Source organism: Paralichthys olivaceus, chromosome 21, assembly GCF_024713975.1.
Source record: "Paralichthys olivaceus isolate ysfri-2021 chromosome 21, ASM2471397v2, whole genome shotgun sequence".
Classification (NCBI taxonomy): domain Eukaryota; kingdom Metazoa; phylum Chordata; class Actinopteri; order Pleuronectiformes; family Paralichthyidae; genus Paralichthys; species Paralichthys olivaceus.
Genome location: NC_091113.1, coordinates 17,264,551 through 17,283,553, shown reverse-complemented (window position 1 = coordinate 17,283,553; position 19,003 = coordinate 17,264,551). Strand labels below are relative to the sequence as shown.

The window sequence follows — 19,003 nt, the reverse complement described above, 5'->3', positions numbered from 1 at the left end:
CCATTTTCTAAAATATAAAGCATATAAATGGTGACAATAAGGTCACCACTGAGCCCCTGCGTTAGAGTATAGGAGAACAGAAAGCCTGTCTAATCCTGTACTGTGCCACTGTTGAAACACTGTAGTTTAATCCCCAGCGGTGTGTGGAAGCCGCTTCACGTGTTCCACACCTTAAACGTGCCTGCTGACTGGGTGAGCGTCCATAACCACAAACTCAGAGTTCCCTCATCAGGTCCATTTACTGGATGCTCTGGAGCCTTGTGTCACATCACGTGATATTCATCAGCAAATTCAATTTCACTGAATCGAAGCTGCTTGAGTTTCCGTTTTTTCCCCTCTGTATTATGAAGCTTTTAAGCCAATGGCAGGAATGTACCTGCTGATAAAACCGTGCGACGTCATCAAAAGACCAGATTGTGATTTTAAATAGCTAGAATCGTTTTTTTTTTTAGATATTTATTATGTTGTTATTGTTATATAGGCTATGACACACATATAAGCAGTTTGTTGTGCAAACTGATATCATGGCATATATCTACATAAACATCTGACACGTTTAATTGATTCATTTGTCCACTGAGGGCAAATGTTTATTATGAATGGATTATTATGGCTACTGTGAAGTGTTGGGTGTATGTGAACAGTGTATGAGCCTGACGTCCTCCATTACTGTTAGTCTGTCTCTTTGTGTGTGTGTGTGTGTGTGTGTCCAGCAGACAGACAGGGTGGTGATAGGTTGTGTGTGTAGGGTGTCCAGAGTTATAAACACATAGATCAGCATCGCACATCAGCAAAAGGACATCAACACATGGCAATGTGTGAACACAGCCAAAAGGAAATGGCGTATATCCGCCATTGCTCCTACTGCTTCTTCTTCCACCGAGCCCCCTCGCACACACACACACACACACGCAGGCACACACACACACACACATGGACACAAGCAACTAATGACGTCGGACTCATGCTGCGTAAACCCCGACAGCTTGTCGTGGACGTGTCGCGAAGCACCACACGACCCCACCGCAGTGAAAGTTGCGTTCATTGCGCTTTCCGCGCAGAAATGTCCGTCAACGCACTAGTTTGGGATTTGACAAGCAACACATATTCATCCGCTTCTACATGAGTGTCAAGAGCACGGCAGTACCCGGATGGAGTGTCATGGCCGCCGTCGCTGTGGTTCCACAGAGAGGAGAGAAGGAAGGCGAATGTTTCTGATGTGTGCGGGGTTTTTTTTTTTTTACTTCAACCCCAGCCTTGTTTCCGTGATGTCGGACGTTGACGGGACGCCGCCTCAACTTGCACCGAGTTCATAGTAAGGAACAAGAGAATTTCCGTAACTTTGAATGTCTCGGCGTGGGTGGGGGCTTGATTTGTGGTGTAAAATAACTGCTCATTAAAGTCCCCGGACTGTGACACTGCGCCGGAGTGGCCGACGCGTCCCCCACGCACCGAGCTCGAACTCTGCCACAGTGTCCGCGGGTCCACCGAGGGTTCTGTTCGGCCGCTTTGTCGCTGCGAGTGCACAGCAACTGTAATTCTCCCACTGATGCAGCCTTCCCCTCGCCTCCACCAAACTTAACTGTGGAGCGAGTCACTCTGCGAGAAGAAGAAGAAGAAGAAGAAAAAAAGAAAAAGTGGAGCTACGGGAAAGGAAGATGGTGAATTGTTTACAGGTAGAGATCCACGTTGCTGCAGCTGCAGCGCTGTGCTCGTCCCTCTTGTCAGAGGCTGAGCGGTGTGTGGCTGCAGTTTGGAGACGATGCAACTTTTCCTGCCTCACCTCCAAGCCTCGGTTCCACGCGCCCCCCGTGTTAGATTGCGGTGGGCCTGGAGCGAGCTACCTGTTTACAGCCCAGGTGATCCCCTTGAGCCCCGCGCACTGTGATCACACCCAGAGTTTGCTGTGTCCACTTTGAGCAGAAGTCAGTTCTTAGGAGCAATAACAGCTCATCCTCCGTGTTGCTGAATTAGATCTGTGTTCCCACCAGTCCCACCCTGTCTTCAGGTATGTTATGGACACCACGTTATGTAAGTGAGCAGCAGTGGGATGTTTTTTTTTTGGGGACTGAAGTAGTTGATGCAGAGAAGTCAAACAATGATGGCAGCCATTTTTCCCCTCTAACATGGCTTCCTTCAGATCCACAGGAGCTGACAGCTGACTGAGACCTGTGGAGTTGTGGGACGACGCAGGTCCGCTGAGCTCACATTAATATTTTAAAAGTATGGAGTGGAGTAGAGGCGGTGACGGCGGCAGTCAACCTTCAGCCTGTTCAAGGAGTGGACCCTGTTGCATGTTATGTAATTAGGCCTGTTTGCCTCAAAATGGCTCACAGGAAATGCCATCCTTCACTCACAAGTGTTTCTCCATGTGATAGTCAGATACGGCAACCCTCCATCACTCTCACCGTTAAATGGAATTTATGCCAACTCATTGATGAAGGTGTAAACTTTTGTTGCTGGGTTGTACAACAACACGACTGCTCCACAGATGGTGTGTTTTAATTGCCGGTTAACTGCAGTCTGCTGCACAAATATCTTTTTTTGTGCCTAAACGTTTTGGAAAACTAAAGAGAAACATTCTTAAGTAGCTCCAGAGGGAGCGGTGTGATAAAGTGTTAAAATAAATGACGAAAAAATAGCGGTGAGGTCACACGACGGCAGTGTGAATCTGTGTACAGTACATAGAAAACTGTCAAATTCAGAGCTGACAAGTTTCCACAGTTTGTGGGGATAACTTTACAAGTCGGAATTTTGACCACATCTTTGCACCAGAATTTGATTGGACAATGAAAATTCAATCACAGAGTCCATTCAGAGGGCAGGTCATAGACTGTGTATGAAGAGTATTTTGAGAAATAGAAATAGATCAGCCTCAGAGATCAACAAAGGAAAATTAATTTAAAAAATGGTGCATATGCTTCATTGCTCCTATTCCTCCTTCTTTTGGGCGCACGCACACACACACGCCTTGGCAGTGAAAACATCTGTATACTTACAACCTTATTTGGTCTTAATGAAAAGATCTATGTGGATTTTTGCAGATAGAGCTGATAAGTGAAGTGGTGTGAATAGACAAAACTAGAGCTGTCCACTTGAGATCAGATCTTTCAGGATGGATGTTATATTCTCTGCTGCTGGATGCTGAAAACACTTCTTGGATGACTGTACCATATAAAAGGTGGAACATTTGTTTGTAAAAGCTATAGTACTTGAAACCAGCTGGTGTGTTGAGCAGCAGCTGTAGGAAATGTTGGGTTGGTACTTGCTTTGTTAAGGACCGTCTCATCCACTGCATGGGAGACAGTCCTGTGTTGTTCCTGTAGAGAAGCTCAGGGAAGTGGTTGCACTGCTCTTTAAAGGTCCAGTGTGTAACATTTAGGTGAAAGGGATCTGTTAGCAGAAATGTAATGTAGAATAATCCTCATGATGTTTTCACTTGTTTGTTTCATCTAAATTGTATGAATTGTAGTTTTCTTCACCCCAGAAAAGGCCCTTTATATTTAAATAGTTTCTATTTACATGTAGGGGACCCTCTCTATGGAGGCCCCCATGTTTTTTACATTAGTCCAGACTGGACAAACTAAACACCTTTTCGGTTTTTATGACAACTGAAGCTACCACAGGTTCTTTTTCATGTTTGGAAGGAGAGGCTGAGGTGAGGGGTGTTCAGCTGCAACATTTCAACACTAGATATCACAAAATTCTACACACTGTACCTTTAACAAAGGTCAGGAAGTTTATCAAATGTGAATTTACCAAGGAACCAGTTAGCCGAGTCCAACCATACAAAACTAACCAAGCTTGACTGGAACCTGACAGGCATTCAGTTTTTTCCGTCTGAACCCAACCTGCTAAATGTGTGTTACTCTGCCCCTCACACGCATGGTTATTGTTTGATTTCCCCTATTACCGACATGTGGAGGGTTGGAGTTGAATTCAAGCCTCTCTAATTACATCTTTGAAGTGTTCTCACATAGCGATTAATGCCTATTGAATGCTGATTAGGGGCTTTTGTTTGCGACTTACAAAATGTGTCTGCGACCAGCAAATTGTGCTTAGAGTGATGTGCTATTAACTAGGCTTTAGTCTTCATTACTCAAATTGACAAAATGCTAAAAAAACATTGTTCTTCTTATGGCCGTAGACTGCTGTGTGATGCAATCAGTCATACGCATACATTGAGGGTTAAGAAACAAAAGAAGTGGAGCTAATGAAATCATTTCATCAACATGAAAAGTTGTATTTGTGTCTAAAACTGCATCAATCACAAAAGTAATGGTTGGAAAAATGTTCATCCTCTCAAGAAGTAAACCTGCCTGTTAGCTCAAACCCAGCTCTGGAGCTGTTGCACAGGAACAAACAGCAGGTCAGACAGCCTCACTGTTACTGTTCCTTTGAGGCTGATAAATAATATTCTATGTTTCACATGTCTTAAGAGTTTCAGGTTATGAGTGCTTATACAATGTTAAGAATAATGGGCCTCATTCACCAACCGTTATTAAGAGGACATTTTTTTCTTTAAACCCACTAACGCAGTTTTTGTGAAGATTCTGACATTCGCCTGTGTTTTTCTGAAAAAAAGAACATTTTCAGTGCACATTAGAATTTTTTTAAATGCATGGAAATGCACACAAGAGATCACACACACAGAATATTTGGTCTAAACTGAAGAGGTTTTTAATCACAAAAATAGTCACCAACAGCTGAGGGTTCACCTGCAGTGCTGTGTTTCCAATGATATGCAGCTCCACCTCATGACTGTGCACCTTCCTTTTCTTTTCCCTTCCTTCTCTCTCTTCTGTGTTTGACAATATATATTTTTTTTTACAGTGTGACTTTCTCCCAATTCAGCTTTCACTGAACGTGTAGCTGAATTATATGTATCGTTTGTGGTATTTTATGTCCACTGCTGACACTACAAAATATAACTTTATTTTTGTACTGGTTGAGTCTGGTACTGCCCTGTCTTAACATCTTTGTTCAATCATTCCTGGCTTCTTTAATAGTCTTTTCAGTTTCTATGATTTCTGTGTGTGCACACTGCACTGCAGTCTCATGCCCTTTTATGGGCTTTGGCGTGGCGTTTACCTATGCTAGCAGTGAAAAACTGGCACATGCTCTCAACCTAGCAGACATGGCATTCATCAATATAAGAACACAGATGCAAACAATTCTGCAAAATTTCTGAAGAACAAATTTAAGAAAATTCGAAAGAAGATGTTGGTGAATGAGGCTCTATAACCACAGTCATAAAGCAGTTCTCTTACATGACGATGTTAATTCTTCAATGCTAATGTTTGTCTATGTTCAAACTGATGTCAGTAGATATTTTGGAACACACACAGGTCATGTCTTTCTGTCTGTGGAGCTAACTTTGTGAATGTAGTCTCATCAATTCTACTAGCTGCTGTCTTTCCCTGCAAAATGTATCATGCTAGTTGACACAGGCGTCTATTAAATAATTGCGTAAGGTTTGAAAAATGTTATATAATGCAAGAATAGGTCACATACAAATTAACTTCCACACAGTAACTTCATAGGTTTCCAGCAGTCTGCTTTATTTCTAAATAGTGAAAATGATGTGGCATGCTGCCCAGCAGAGTTCTCTGGATTCTGTTGAAGGGTTCTCGTGTTCGTAATGTTGAACAATAACATTACATTTTAAGAGAATCATTTTCTTCGACGAGATGTTCTCCACAAATTCCTGTTTCCATGCTTGAATCACTAGCAGTCAGTAATAATTGAACGGAAAGTTTAATTGTCTGGCTTTGTAACTGAAAGTAGTAATTTTTTCTCCCTCTGTTTTACAGGCACAGTGGCCACACTACAAGCTCCTGCTCTTCAAAGTAGACATGTATTGATGTTTCCTGAAGGAGTAAAGGTAACTATCTTCTTGTTAAATGTATTTTTTCCATTTATTCTTAGCTCAGCAATGAAGCTATAACTACCGATAGGAGTGCAGATCATGTTTAATGTGTTGTAACCTCACTGTTTGGGTTGTATTTTACTTATTTTACTGGCCTAGAGGATAATTCGCTCTTTTGTCCTCTCAATCTTTACAATTATTAAATAATCACTGCGGTTGTACATCTAGTTTTATTGTAGTCTTTTTCCTTTTGAAAATGTAGTTTCTCCTTTTGTCAGAAAAAACATATTTTCACCAAGGTGAAAGTTTGTTGGTTTCAGTCGTGGGCTTTTTTTACCTACATGAGTGAAGTGATTGGAATTTTTATTCGTGGTACTTGCATTATGGGAAAAAACATTTTTCATTGAGATTTTTTTGAAAGTAAAGTTGTCCCTGTGTTGATGGTATGTTCAGTTAATTAATCCGATGAACAGGAGCAGTGTTTCTGAAAAGACTTAAATGATCCTAAGACATTTTTCATTGTTGTAACTTGGGCTGGGCAGCTTTTATATTTGTATGGAAGGTAGTTGTGTGTGTGAGTGTGTGGGTACACTGTTTATCATGGTATTTAGAATTTGACAACAACACCAAACATTTTAATCAACTCCTTTGTTGTGTGAATCACTTTGTTTGCCTTCCCTTTTTCCACAGTCTGTTCAAGGCAGGATTTATGGGTTGTTATTCAACCTTGCTGGTCTGTATATAGGGTGCAAACATGTAATGCTGGGCACCTTCCACAGAAGTCTATGATTGGACTGACACTGTTGTTTAAGGACCACATGAAACAACTGCGTACAAGCCACACTGTTAGTACACATAAGCCATGCACCCTACTCCTGCCTGACGTGCTCCTTCCTAGAAATTAAAATATGTTATTGCAGCAGCTCTGATTAGCATGTCTTGTATTGAGTTTTTAAACTGATATGACTGAATTACAATTTAAGTTGTCTCTTGCAACCCTTCTGTCATCAGATTAAAAGAAGGTGTCTCACTTATGAAGTTCACTCAGACTTGTAAAGTGTTAATAGACTCAATAGACCCCCCCCACAAGCGGTCTTTGTCAGCCACAGAGAGCACTACAACCAACAAACAACTTAAATGTTTCTGTGTCATCCACTTACCCCTGGGTTTGACATTAACTAATGAAAGCTGGTGTGACCTTATGCTGGTGAGTTAATCATTTGAACCTGTAAACAAGTCAGATAGTTACGTGCCCTATAAAGTGGCCCGTTTGTACATGTTCATCACATGGTCGTGAGCAGGGGTCTAATCAAAGAGTACAGGGCAGCAGCTAAGCTACTGGCTCAATCAGGTCAGAGGTGAAGGTGACAGACACCAATAAGCTGCCTAGGTGACGACATGGGAAGCTTGAACCCCACTCTTTCAGTATGAGACAGAAAATGCTCAAACAAGGTAAATGCAGAAGTCGTCTGAATTTTTCTTTCCATTTATATCTGAACACAGCGAATGTACATACATGGTTAGTATTCTGTGTATTCTGACTGCAGGAATTTGATTCCTCTAACCATTCTAATGGAGCATGGCAGTAAACACGCTGAGCAAAATGTGTCATTGAAGACACTTGTAATCACGGTGATTCTGTTTTGACTGCATGTCCCACAGCCAGTCCTTATCTTTATTTAGACTTTCTTTGAGTAGCGAAGCCAACATCATTTCCTCTACGCCTGAGGGTCATTAGAGGAAGTTCAGTGGGATTATTTGACCTTTTTTCATTATGAATATATTCCTGATGACATTAACAGCACCTGAACAACGATTAAGAACACAATAAGAAAATCTGAATTTAGTCAAACGTTGAATGTGACTTCAGCTCTAACTGGTACACCCATGTAGTGACCCTTCTGTATTAATTATAAAGTTACTTGTTTGTTTAGGCCACACATAATTAATACTGTAGTCCATTGCTCTCTTTTGTTATAATAATAATTATAGCAATATTAATAAGAGTATTTTAGAAACAATTTGGAACATGACAGCATAGATACAGTACTGTGTCCTTACATTAATATATGTAAAAGCATGATACTGTTATAAATAATACAGATTTAACTTTATATTAAATATAGGATAAAATGGGGCTATAAGGAAAATATGCTGCATTAGAACAGGTGAATTCTAAGTAAGGATAACTTCATATGAAGGGAATATGTATTGTATTTCTCTTAAATTATATAAATACAAATACAGAATAATGAGAAAACAAGTAATATCAGATTTATGAAAAACTATCAAATTAAACATAATGGGTTCAGTTATTTAAACATAAAGTAATAAGATGTAATAATAGTAATATCTAATAATGGAGGGAAAAAAACTTTGATTTCAGTTGTGTTGATGGGACGGCAAAACATTTTTTCATCTAGTGATCATTGGAGCCTGGTGGGACTATAAGTGTTTAAAAGCTCTTTAATATACTCTGGGGCCTGGCCACGGATGACTTGTACGAAAAGAATAAAAATTTGAATAATATTCTAAATCTAATCGGCGGCCAGTGCAGTAATGCTAAAACTGGTGTTATTTGACAAGATTTTGTGAATAATCTGGCTGCTGAGTTCTACATAAATTTCAACCGTGAGACTGAGTGAGGATTTAAGCAGCTAACATGCTTAGCAGTGTGTGCTAGTAAGATCTCTTGATCTTCACCTGCAAAAGTTGCTGTGGAAACACTGCTCTCCAAATCAGTCTAAAAAAAATGTTGATTTATCCATTTGTGGTAGATTACTCTGGGTTATTTTTAAACATCTCTGACTCATTGCTGCACCGCTCTTTGGCATTTTCTGGGAAATACTTAAACAAGACGAGCTCAAATCCCTGAATACTTTGTTTGGACAGTGCATGTTCTAAAGTAAGTAATTGAAACCATAGTTAAACTGTTGTGAAGCTGCTGAAGAGACACTTTTAATGGAGTGTAGCTTCATATACACAAATTAGCATATTGATGATGCAGTCATATTTGGAATCTGCCAAGTGTTAACCGGATTCACTCTTTTATCTGTTGTCTTCTCTCCTTCTCTCTCTACTGGCATATAAAGTATTTCAAAACCTCCATTAGTAGTGATCAAAACTTTTAACTTCAATTTCAGTAGTCAATCATAATCAGTGTGACACCAATTGCTCTTTACTAATTTGGATCACCTTTGGTTGCATACTTCTCAACCAAAGGTTGTCGTGCACCATTGCATAGTTTTAATTAAGTGGATATATTATACATTGTGATCTTCTTCAATACTTCTGCAGTAGTTTTAAATGGATTTCAAATGATTCCGAAGTGTGTTTTTATTAAAAACTTTGATTTCTTCTCTTACAGATATCTGCAAATTTACAACTATGGAAGAAGACTTCATAATACCTCATGATTCTGCCAAAAACTGCAGCATATCAGTAATAGTGGAAGAAAAAGACAAGGTAAAAGACTTGGTGTATAAGCATTTCAGAGAAGTGACAGATGTGTCACACCTAAATAATGCGGAAGAACCTTCCATCAAGGAGCATGGAAGTTCCACAAAGAAAGATAAACAAGCACTAAATAAAGGCCATTGCAAAATTCAGCAAGGGGCTGTTTTCTCTGGAAAGATTCTGAGTTTTGGATGCTCTGTGTGTAAAGACGATTCCACATATAGCCCCAATGATCTCCTCAAACATTTTCGAGCGGCTCATGAAGGAACCCTGCCGACATACCCTTGTGATCTGTGTGGCTTTTCCACAAACGAGTTTCCTGCTCTCCAACGCCATCGGATTGAGCACAAAAATACTCTAGTTACATGCGAGCTCTGCAACGATGATGTTCAATACTCTCTGCTTTTGCTTACCAGACACTACATCATGTGTCACAGTCTAAATGGACAGTTTAACTGTGACTGGTGTGAGTTTACTACTGTGGATGCAGGGACATTCGTACAACACATCCATCATCATAATGAGAGTCATTGGAAGTGTTCAAAATGCAGACATATCAGCTTGAACGAAGAAGGTCATCAGAGGCACATGAAAGCTCACTCGGATACATTTCCCTTCACTTGTCAGATCTGTGGATACGGTGCAACACGAAGCGAATACCTGAAAAAACACACTTCAGCAGTTCACAAACAGGAGGCTGAGAAAAGGAAGGCTTGGAAGTCTATAGAAGACAACAGCAATCCAGCAAATGCAACTGCAACTTTAAAACTGTTGCTGAAAAAGAGTTCTGAAGTGCAGGAGGTTCAGAGAATATCAAAGCTAAACTGTCTTTCTGGGAGTTTTACAAACCAAAACGGAAGGTTAATCAAACCTGAGCTGTCATTAGAGGATGCGCACCACTTTGTGGAAGGGACTATTGCAAAAAAGGACACTAAAAACTGGAGCAGAGGTTCTCATAACACAGAACAGTCAACACCGGAAATGTTACCAGAATGTGACAACTCTGCCTGCTCTGATGCTGCAATTCACACAAATCCTAATGCGCTAACTGTTCTGATGGTCAAGAACAAAATCTCTCTTCCTCCCAATTGTACAACCAAAGTGATGGGATTCAAAATGGTTGATGGCAAAAAACATTTGGTCCTTAAAGTGATCCCAACAGCCAAACAAGACTCAACCATTCAGAACAATTCCTCAATAGAGGATGTTGGATTCTTGGCACAAAATTCTGTGTTGGATGAAAGTAAAGACTCTGTTGAGAATGGGGATAGCTTTCATAGCAAGAGCTCGTCGTCACATTGTTCTTCACCAAGAATTGAATCTTGCATACAGGTGGATCAAGATGATATTATGGCAGTAAAAGTAAAGATTGAGGAGGAAGAAACCTCTGTTTGCCAGTTTGATTCCACCCCACACAGAGATTATGTTGAGGGAGAAGCTACTTTACAAAAAATGTCTTCGGCTTGTGCCGATATCTTCTACTCCATGACAAATGATCATATGGGGGACCAAAATCACCCAAGTCAAACATGCTTAGAGAGAAATGCATTTGATAGTAACTCAATCTCTGTAACAGTTAATTCTGATGCAACTGGCCGTAGCAGTTCTAAAATAAGTAATACTTTAACAGCATGTAATATCACTGGTTTATCTTCTCCTTCAAAAGTTGCACAGGACAAACAGCGTTTCAAATCTGTCTCCAAAAAAACTACTAGAAACCTTGGAGCTGCAAGTGAGTTATCACTGACTGACAGAGTGACAGATAAACCTACTGAGGAACACAAAGTGAACTCTTCTTTTCACACTATAGAAAATGATGAACAATCTTGTCTAAGTACTCCAGACAAGACTAATAGTGTTGGTCCTGAGAATAAACATAAAAATCGACAGCAAAACTTTAAAAAGCTGTCATCAAATCCAGTCCCTGCATCAGAGTCATCCCCACAAACTCCAGGTAGTAGAGAAAGTGCTCTGGGCACCGAAAACAATCAAAATTCACCAAACCAAGAAGTATTTACCTTTCATAATTATTCAAAGGAAACATTCTGTACTTCACCAAACACTTCCCAAAGCTTTGACAATATGTCTGAATACCCATCTGACAAGGAAAGTATGTGCGAATCATCCCAGTTCAGCCTGACATTGGCAGAGTCTCCAGAACCATTCACTGAAAAGGGCAAAGGGGTAACAACTCGGGAGAGAATGAAGAATGTGTCAGGTAGTGATTTTGAGGTTGATAAGTGCATAACTGGTTTTGATGATCCTACCACTGAAGATGAAAATCCTGAGTCAGTGTTCCAAGACTTTAATATAATCAAAATTGAAGAGGACAGCATTCCAATATCAAAAACACAGTCAGAGTCAAAGAGTAATATAACTTCCTTTGCCAGTTTTGTAGAAGAACATTCAGATGAAATCATTACCCAACAGCTTCACAAGGAAAGAGTAACATGTTCAAATGCCAGCAATGATTCTTTAAAACAAACAAAAACAACTCTGCGAATTCTTCAATTGGCCGAGGGTAAGAAGCCAGTACTCCTGAAAACTACTGATAATCAATATGCCATGCCGGTGCAAGCTAAGGCAACTCCAGGCTTCAAACTGATAACCAATTCTACAAATCCTCAGATTAATGTCTCTTACTTGAAGCAAGGAGCAGAAAAATCAAGTAACCAAACTGGTGTAACTTTAACCCCAAACAGCTGGACAGTAGGTGTATCAACGCCAAAGGCAGGGGCAACTGAAAAGGGGAAGGCTCTTCTCTCTGCTGTTCAACCAGGTGTTGGTACCTCCTCAAATCACTACCTTATCAACAGCCCAGGTTTTAAAGGTCCTGTACTCCTTTCAAGCACACCACATAATACACCCATGGACAAATCGGCAAAGCCTACTTGCTACTTGGTACAAAGGTCTCTTCCATTTGTCCATACCCCTGGTAGTCCTGGCCTCAGACTGGCAAGTTCACAAGACCCACTGAACTCACGGCCAGTTCTGGCCATGCCAATGAGCTCCTCAGACAAACCCAGCCCGCTGCAGCCTGGTCGACAAGCCTTCTTGCTCCGGTACATTTCTCCTTCCAAATCAGGCCTACTTCTGAACAATCAAGATGCAAAGACTGGGAGTCACTGTAGCCAAATCAGTGAGAACACAGGAAACAAACTCATATTCAAAATTGTCACCCCTACTGGTAGCCTCCTTACAAGTGGTGCTCCGACCTCAAGCAGTCAACCTTTGTTTTTGGCCACCAGACCTCAGACCCAGTGTTTTCTGGTGTCATCAAACAAAACTAAGGCAAATGCCTCCAATGGAGTCAAGAAATTGATCACCATCCAAAATACTGCACAGAAAGGTGTCAGGGGATCTTGTATTTCACCCACTGAACTGAATGTAAAGGTGCAACCGTGTGAAGCCGAGAAGCCTATTCTAGCCCCAAGGCCAATTCGTCCTCCAAGCCAAAGGAAAAGGCGCATTAAACCATTGTTTGACGAACTTCCAGCAAGTGTGCATAAAGCAAGAAGACTCTCAAATAGAGTACAGACTGAGAAAGAGACTGCTGTCTTATGGAAGCCTGTAGCCAAAGAAGTTGAAAGGACACTGAGACTTGCCCCATTCAGTTCTCTACAGCAGATCAAATGTCCTCGAAGGTACCAACCTGTCGTGGTGCTCAATCATCCTGATGCTGACATTCCCGAAGTGGCCAATATCATGAAGGTAGTTAACAGGTACAAAGGTGCTGTTACTAAGGTCTCTCTGTGTCAGAAAACAACGCAAGCACTCTCTGAGCTTTGTGCTCAAGGGAAGAACTACTCAACCAAAGGTGTGTCATCTCATGGCAATGATCCAAGACCTCGGCCAGTTCAAAGTTCTGTCCGAGAACGTTTCCTTCTGAAACTTAAGTTAAGGAAAAAAAGCAAAAAAAAATATGAGGTAGTGGAAAATTTATCAGGTTGTCGACAGGAGTCTGTGGTGTTTGACTGCTGGTTTTGTGGTCGACTCTTCAACAGCCAAGAAGACTGGATTGGCCACGGCCAGCGGCACCTCATGGAGGCAACTAGAGACTGGAATAAACTGTTTTAAAGTTTTCCATTTCCTTCAAATGGCTACATATTCTGTCCATTTGAGGTGGAACAGATTATATATGTTGTATATTTTTTATGACTTTCCATTTTATGTTTGTTCTGAACATGTCAATAAATATTCTTAGGTGAATTATAGTTTATCTTTTCATATGTGCATATTCTGGTAATTTATGTACTGGTAGCATGATTTATATCATGCATGCACAGGTCACATTGAACTGTGAAAATGGTACACTGTAATCAGGAGTTGTAGGAGCACTGGCTTACAAAAGGGGATAATATCAGTAAAGGTTATATTAGTTGGATTAAATGACTCAGGTGATTTCATATTGATTTGATTTGTCATTTTTGCGGATAAATATCAAACAAGCATAGGCCTAGTTTAAGGGACTTTTGTATATGTTATTATCCTGCACACGAAGACAGGAAACTTTATTGTACAGCTTAACTGACAAGTTCAATTGTTTTGCGCTTTTGATGTAAAAAAATGTTCTGTCCAAATAATTCCTTTTATGTAAATTTTAATTAACAGGATACCATTTTACACTATTATCAGGTGTAGTTTAGTTTTCTAATGAGGATTTTGTCAACCTGTAGCATGTGTTTGTCATAGGCAGAGCTGAGATTTTTCATAGCAATGTTTTTAGTCTGCCAAATGTGGCAAGCAGCAAAATACTGAATCTTTTACACAGGGATGCTTCATTATTCACTGCAAGTACTTGACAAATGAAGATCGGCCCATAATACACCCTATGCAATTTCATTCAACTTGAGTTTTGTTGCCAGCAGCTCAGGCTATTAGCTTGTGCTCATGTTGTGAGACATGCAGTCACATTTAAATGTCAATCTAATGATTAAAATCTGTCCCGTGAATTTGCTTAAAAATTTTAAAAATATTTTGTGGGTTGTGATGTTTCTTCACAGTAGATGCAGTTACAGGATGTAAAATTTCAAAATACATGAACATCTGTATCTAAAACTACAAAAATGTCAGTGTGAAGTGTTTTCATGGGACCTGAAAGTAATATCTGTTAACAAAACTTTGGATAGCACAGTTGACAACATAGTTGCATTATTGAAATCATTGCTTATTGGAGAGGTAAACATTTTCTGTAAGTACCCCATATTTTAAGTGATCAGTGGTAACAAATGTACATTTTTAAATCAAACAAGTTATTAAAGGCAAATTATTCTCCTCCAGGAAGTATCATTTTTCATCGGGAGTATCTTAACAGTGATTACTTAAAAAAAATAAAAGGAAAACATCTAAGTGAAAACAATTTCTTAAAATCAAAGAAAGGAAATGGTACAAGGAGCAGTGTTGAAATTACATCAGACAAACAGCAAGGCTTCTTAATTAATATAATGAAAAGTAATATGCTTTTAAAATGGGGAGAATATAAACTGTCAATCACACTAATATTGTAACATGGTTTGGTTGCCAACAGGGAGAGTTAAACCAAAACAAATGTTTGATCGGTTCAAATCTGCTGAGCTAAAGCATCTGGGCAGCCAAGAATGTCAAGTCCTGTGTAACTCTACCACCCGCTACAAAATAAAGCTGTATGAGCCACTTGGGCCACTACAGAAGCTCTTTGGAAAATGGTAAAAATGCATTTTTGATGCTTTAACCTGTGTTACTGCTGCTAGGGCTAGAGTAAGGATAAACAACACTTTTATGATGAGAGGGGCTGGCTGGATCACCCCAACATCTCATACTATTTTAATGTACATTAAGCACATAATGTGACAGCAGAAAACATGTACCCTGTACACGAATAGATAGTTGTGTGAAATGGACCCAAGACAAAAATGCAGAAAAGTTGTTCTTACTGGTTTTAGTCCAATAAAGTTTCTTGGTAATATTAAACATTTGGAGAGGTGATTTAAAGTTACTGATCTTTGGTTTTCATGCTCTGTAGACATAATAGGTGCAGTAGGATCCTTGAAGGTGATCCACATAGTTCACTAAACCCTTTTATTGCATTAATCTTGTACTGTAAATCTGCCACTGTCATCAAGCTCAGTATGCTGTACATACATTTATTTCAATTGTACACCTCAAACTTTCAACAGCAACGGGACATGGACGTTTTTCTTCCTATGTGTTGACTGTTTTTCATGATTACCCAACTGTGTAAATGAATGTTTTATTCCGTTCAATATGCAAAGTTGACTGAATAATGCAAGCCATGCAAATGTTTTAATATTTGTCATGTTTTTTTTAAACAGCAGCCTCCACTTGCTGATGTTGTGACCTCAGCAGGACATTTTAAAGTTGATTCAAACAATGCATCAAATAAATTCCTCATTTCCATAGGTTAAGCATCGATGTTAGAGCCCCTTCATTTGTGAGTCGCTAGAGAGACTTTTACTCAGTCCATCTGCTGTTTTCACAAGCTCTCCTTAAGGGGATGTTCTATATTTTACTGAATACACTTGGTTAGTTTAATTTGGTTTTATACCTCTGTACAGGCTCAAGGCTCAGTCACTGCCTCTGGTCGGTGTGTGTCAAGAAATAGTTCCAGTAGATAACTCCCCCAAAATAGCAAATTGCCATCCCTAAATTCTTAATGGCAAATAAGCCACATGGAACATGGAGAGCTGTTAGCTTTAAGTGTCTTCAAGTGTATTTTTGGACATTGAAAGGCCAGCCATTTCCCCTGCTAACCATGCCAACCATAAACTAACTCCAACTCTGTACTGTATTGAAATCAATACCCGTCTTCTATTTCTATATGTTGCTCCAATATAGAAACCAGTAAGTGTATTTGTCAGAACATTGACTGTTCTTTAATAAAACCAGGGTAGCTAGCTCCTTAAAACCAACTCTCCTGTGTTCTTTATGAAGCCCCATTCCAAGAACCATGTTTTAATCCCTTAAGATGACAGCCCAGCTCAATCAGAACCTTTGTAAAATCTACCCTTTACAATTCAAGTTAAATATGCCAGCTTGTAAAATGTCTGAAATCCCAAGTGTTTTAGATTTGGTTAGAGGACTTAAGTTATCTCCTATCCCTAAATAGTCACATGGTGATTTTTTTAAATGTTTGGAATCATACTATCAAGGGCTACATCTAAAAATACTGCTCAAATATACTTGAAATGAAAAGATAAAAAGTAACTAAAGGTTACTCATACTTGCATCTTTGCAATTTTTATGTGATTAAGATTTATATTTTCTAAAATGCAAGTAATTTCAACATTTTAATGCCAATACAGTGTCAAGATTGTGTTTTGATCCATAGAGGTGCTCACAAGGCTGATAAAAATGAGCCTAACATACATACTCGGTGCAGTAATTTGACATGTGCACTGTTACTAAGCCTGCCTAGCTTTAGTAACTAACCTCTGCCAGACTGCCTGATTCGATCACAGCCCAGTGGATGCAAACATAGTTTGTTTCTGATGGGTTGTTTGTTTTAGACAGATCCACATGGCTCCACTACTACGTTATAAGCACATTTATCTGTTTTGCTTTTTTCTACACTGCTGTCACCGCTCATTGTGTGGGGATATGCTACTAGACAATGGTATTTTGTCAGCTGTATGAGTCTGAAATTCAAAGTTAACAATAAGATGGTTGGGATGATGTTGCTCTACTCTTCAACATACCACATTATAGGTTTCTCCCCTTAAATGCTGAACCCATGATGTACAGTAAACTGTTCCTGTCTAGCTGCCTGTTAAATCTTTTTCAAATCTTTCCTCATGCTATAAGTGCCTCAAATGTCCTTTTGCAGGTTGACAATGTGTACCGTGTTGTTTTGTTTATCTTAGTGGTTCACTCTCCTCAAATAAATGTACATACCTTATGGAAGGAATGTGGTCTTTATTTTTATTTGTACGTATAAGTACTTATAAATGATCACGACTTGTAATATTATAATTCTAACCTTACATGTCTGCCTTCTGAACTTAAGAGACTCTAGGAGTTGTGATAATATAGTTTGTTAATATTCCTGAGGACAGAGGTGAAAATTATGCTGAAAAAGATCCACATGAGGGCAGCACAAGACTGACACATGACGTTCTTTCTTTATTGCATTCAGCTAAACAAACCTGGTGCTGTGTCTTATCTTTAATCCGGTTCTGAAAATCAACAGACAATAGTGTGAATGCTGATTCGGTATTTCGATTGTGGCTATTTAGTTTTCAAAACTGAGTGTAACAGCCTTCTTTAGAGCAATACGAACCAAACAGTACGATTTAAGAACCGCAATACAGAACTGGGATTTTTAAAAGCACATGCTGTTATTGTGTTGAAACTTTAAGAGGTGTCACGCTCTAAAAATGAAGGTGAGAAGAAATCTCTAAAAACAACATACAGTGAGCCGACAGATTGACTGACTTAAATAACAAACTGTCATCGTTTCAGCGAAAGCAAAAACACTTAAAGAGACATTTAATGTCAATTTCAGATTTCTGTTCATGGTTGAGATTTTCTTCCCATTTTATGTATAAACTTTGAGTTGATTTTTTTGTAGATAAATACTTACATAACAATCATAGTACACTGCTTTAACTGTAAATATAAAAAATATAACCCATCCTTTATCGTTAACTAATACCAAATGTTTTGTGTGGCCTTAGATGCCAGTCCAACTGACTGAAAAGCTACAATTAAATTCCATAAGATATTTGAAATTTGATTCCCCTAAGATTCAAAATGTATTATTTTTTAACTAGTTGACCATAAACTTCAATAATTTTCTTTCAGTTTTATAGGATATTCAATGATAGGGAATAATCATCTCATCAATAATCGATTTGGATGCTCTCCAGATCTATTATTTGTGGCGATATCTTGAAAAATGTATTTTTATGACTATTTTGTTGAACTTGAGGTTTGATCTGTCACTTCCAAGAGTTCATCACCTGGAGATCCCATGCACTGCTCAAACAAATGAAGGGAACACTTAATGGTCACAGTATAACAGCAAGTCAGTTAAATTTCAGGAATATCATTCTGTCCATTTAGAAAGCACAAGTGATTGAGAATCAGTTTCACCTGCTTTGGTGCAAATTAAAGTGGCAACAGGTGCAATGGAGGCAAAAACAAGATAACCCTCATACAGGGAATGGTTTTACATGTGGTGGCCACAGACAGCTGCTCTCTCTTCATCCTTTCTTACTAATTCTTCAGTTTTCTGTACTGCTAGTGTCATTGTCATTACTGGTAGCATGAGGTGCACGAATTGGCAGGTCCGCCATTGGCGCCCTGTTCTCTTCACAGATGAGAGCCGGTCACACTGAGCACATGTGACAGGCGTGAAAGAGTCTGGAGACGCTGTGGTGAACGTTATGCTGCCTGTGACATCATCCAGCGTGAGCGGTTTGGTGGTGGGTCACTGATGGTCTGGGGAGGCATGGTTGAATATTGATATTATCTGTTTCCCCCCTTGTTAAGTCATTGTTGATAATTATTGTGAGAAATCATTAATGTGATCAGTGTCTTCACATAGATGAGTATCAATTATCATTAATAATAATATATAACTAAAGGCAAACTGAGCAAATGTGTTATTTAAGAAGAGTGTATCAAACTGGTAGCCCTTCATATGACTCAGTACCCATGAAGTAGCTCTCAGGTTCAAAA

The 19,003-nt window shown here is 39.4% G+C and overlaps 1 protein-coding gene across 2 annotated transcripts; it reads left to right on the top strand.

The window, feature by feature from the left end:
* Positions 1-912: 912 nt before the first annotated feature.
* LOC109627026 (zinc finger protein 518A) lies at positions 913-17,224 on the top strand. Of its 2 annotated transcripts, none has more exons than XM_020083348.2 (3): positions 913-1,315; positions 5,814-5,884; positions 9,237-17,224. In XM_020083348.2, the coding sequence occupies exon 3, from the start codon at positions 9,257-9,259 to the stop codon at positions 13,400-13,402; it is 4,146 nt and encodes a 1,381-aa protein (XP_019938907.2). In that variant the 5' UTR covers positions 913-1,315; positions 5,814-5,884; positions 9,237-9,256; the 3' UTR covers positions 13,403-17,224. The 2 variants fall into 2 exon arrangements, with proteins under 2 accessions (XP_019938907.2, XP_019938908.2); XM_020083349.2 differs by having other exon boundaries at positions 1,175-1,676.
* The last annotated feature ends 1,779 nt before the right edge of the window (positions 17,225-19,003 follow it).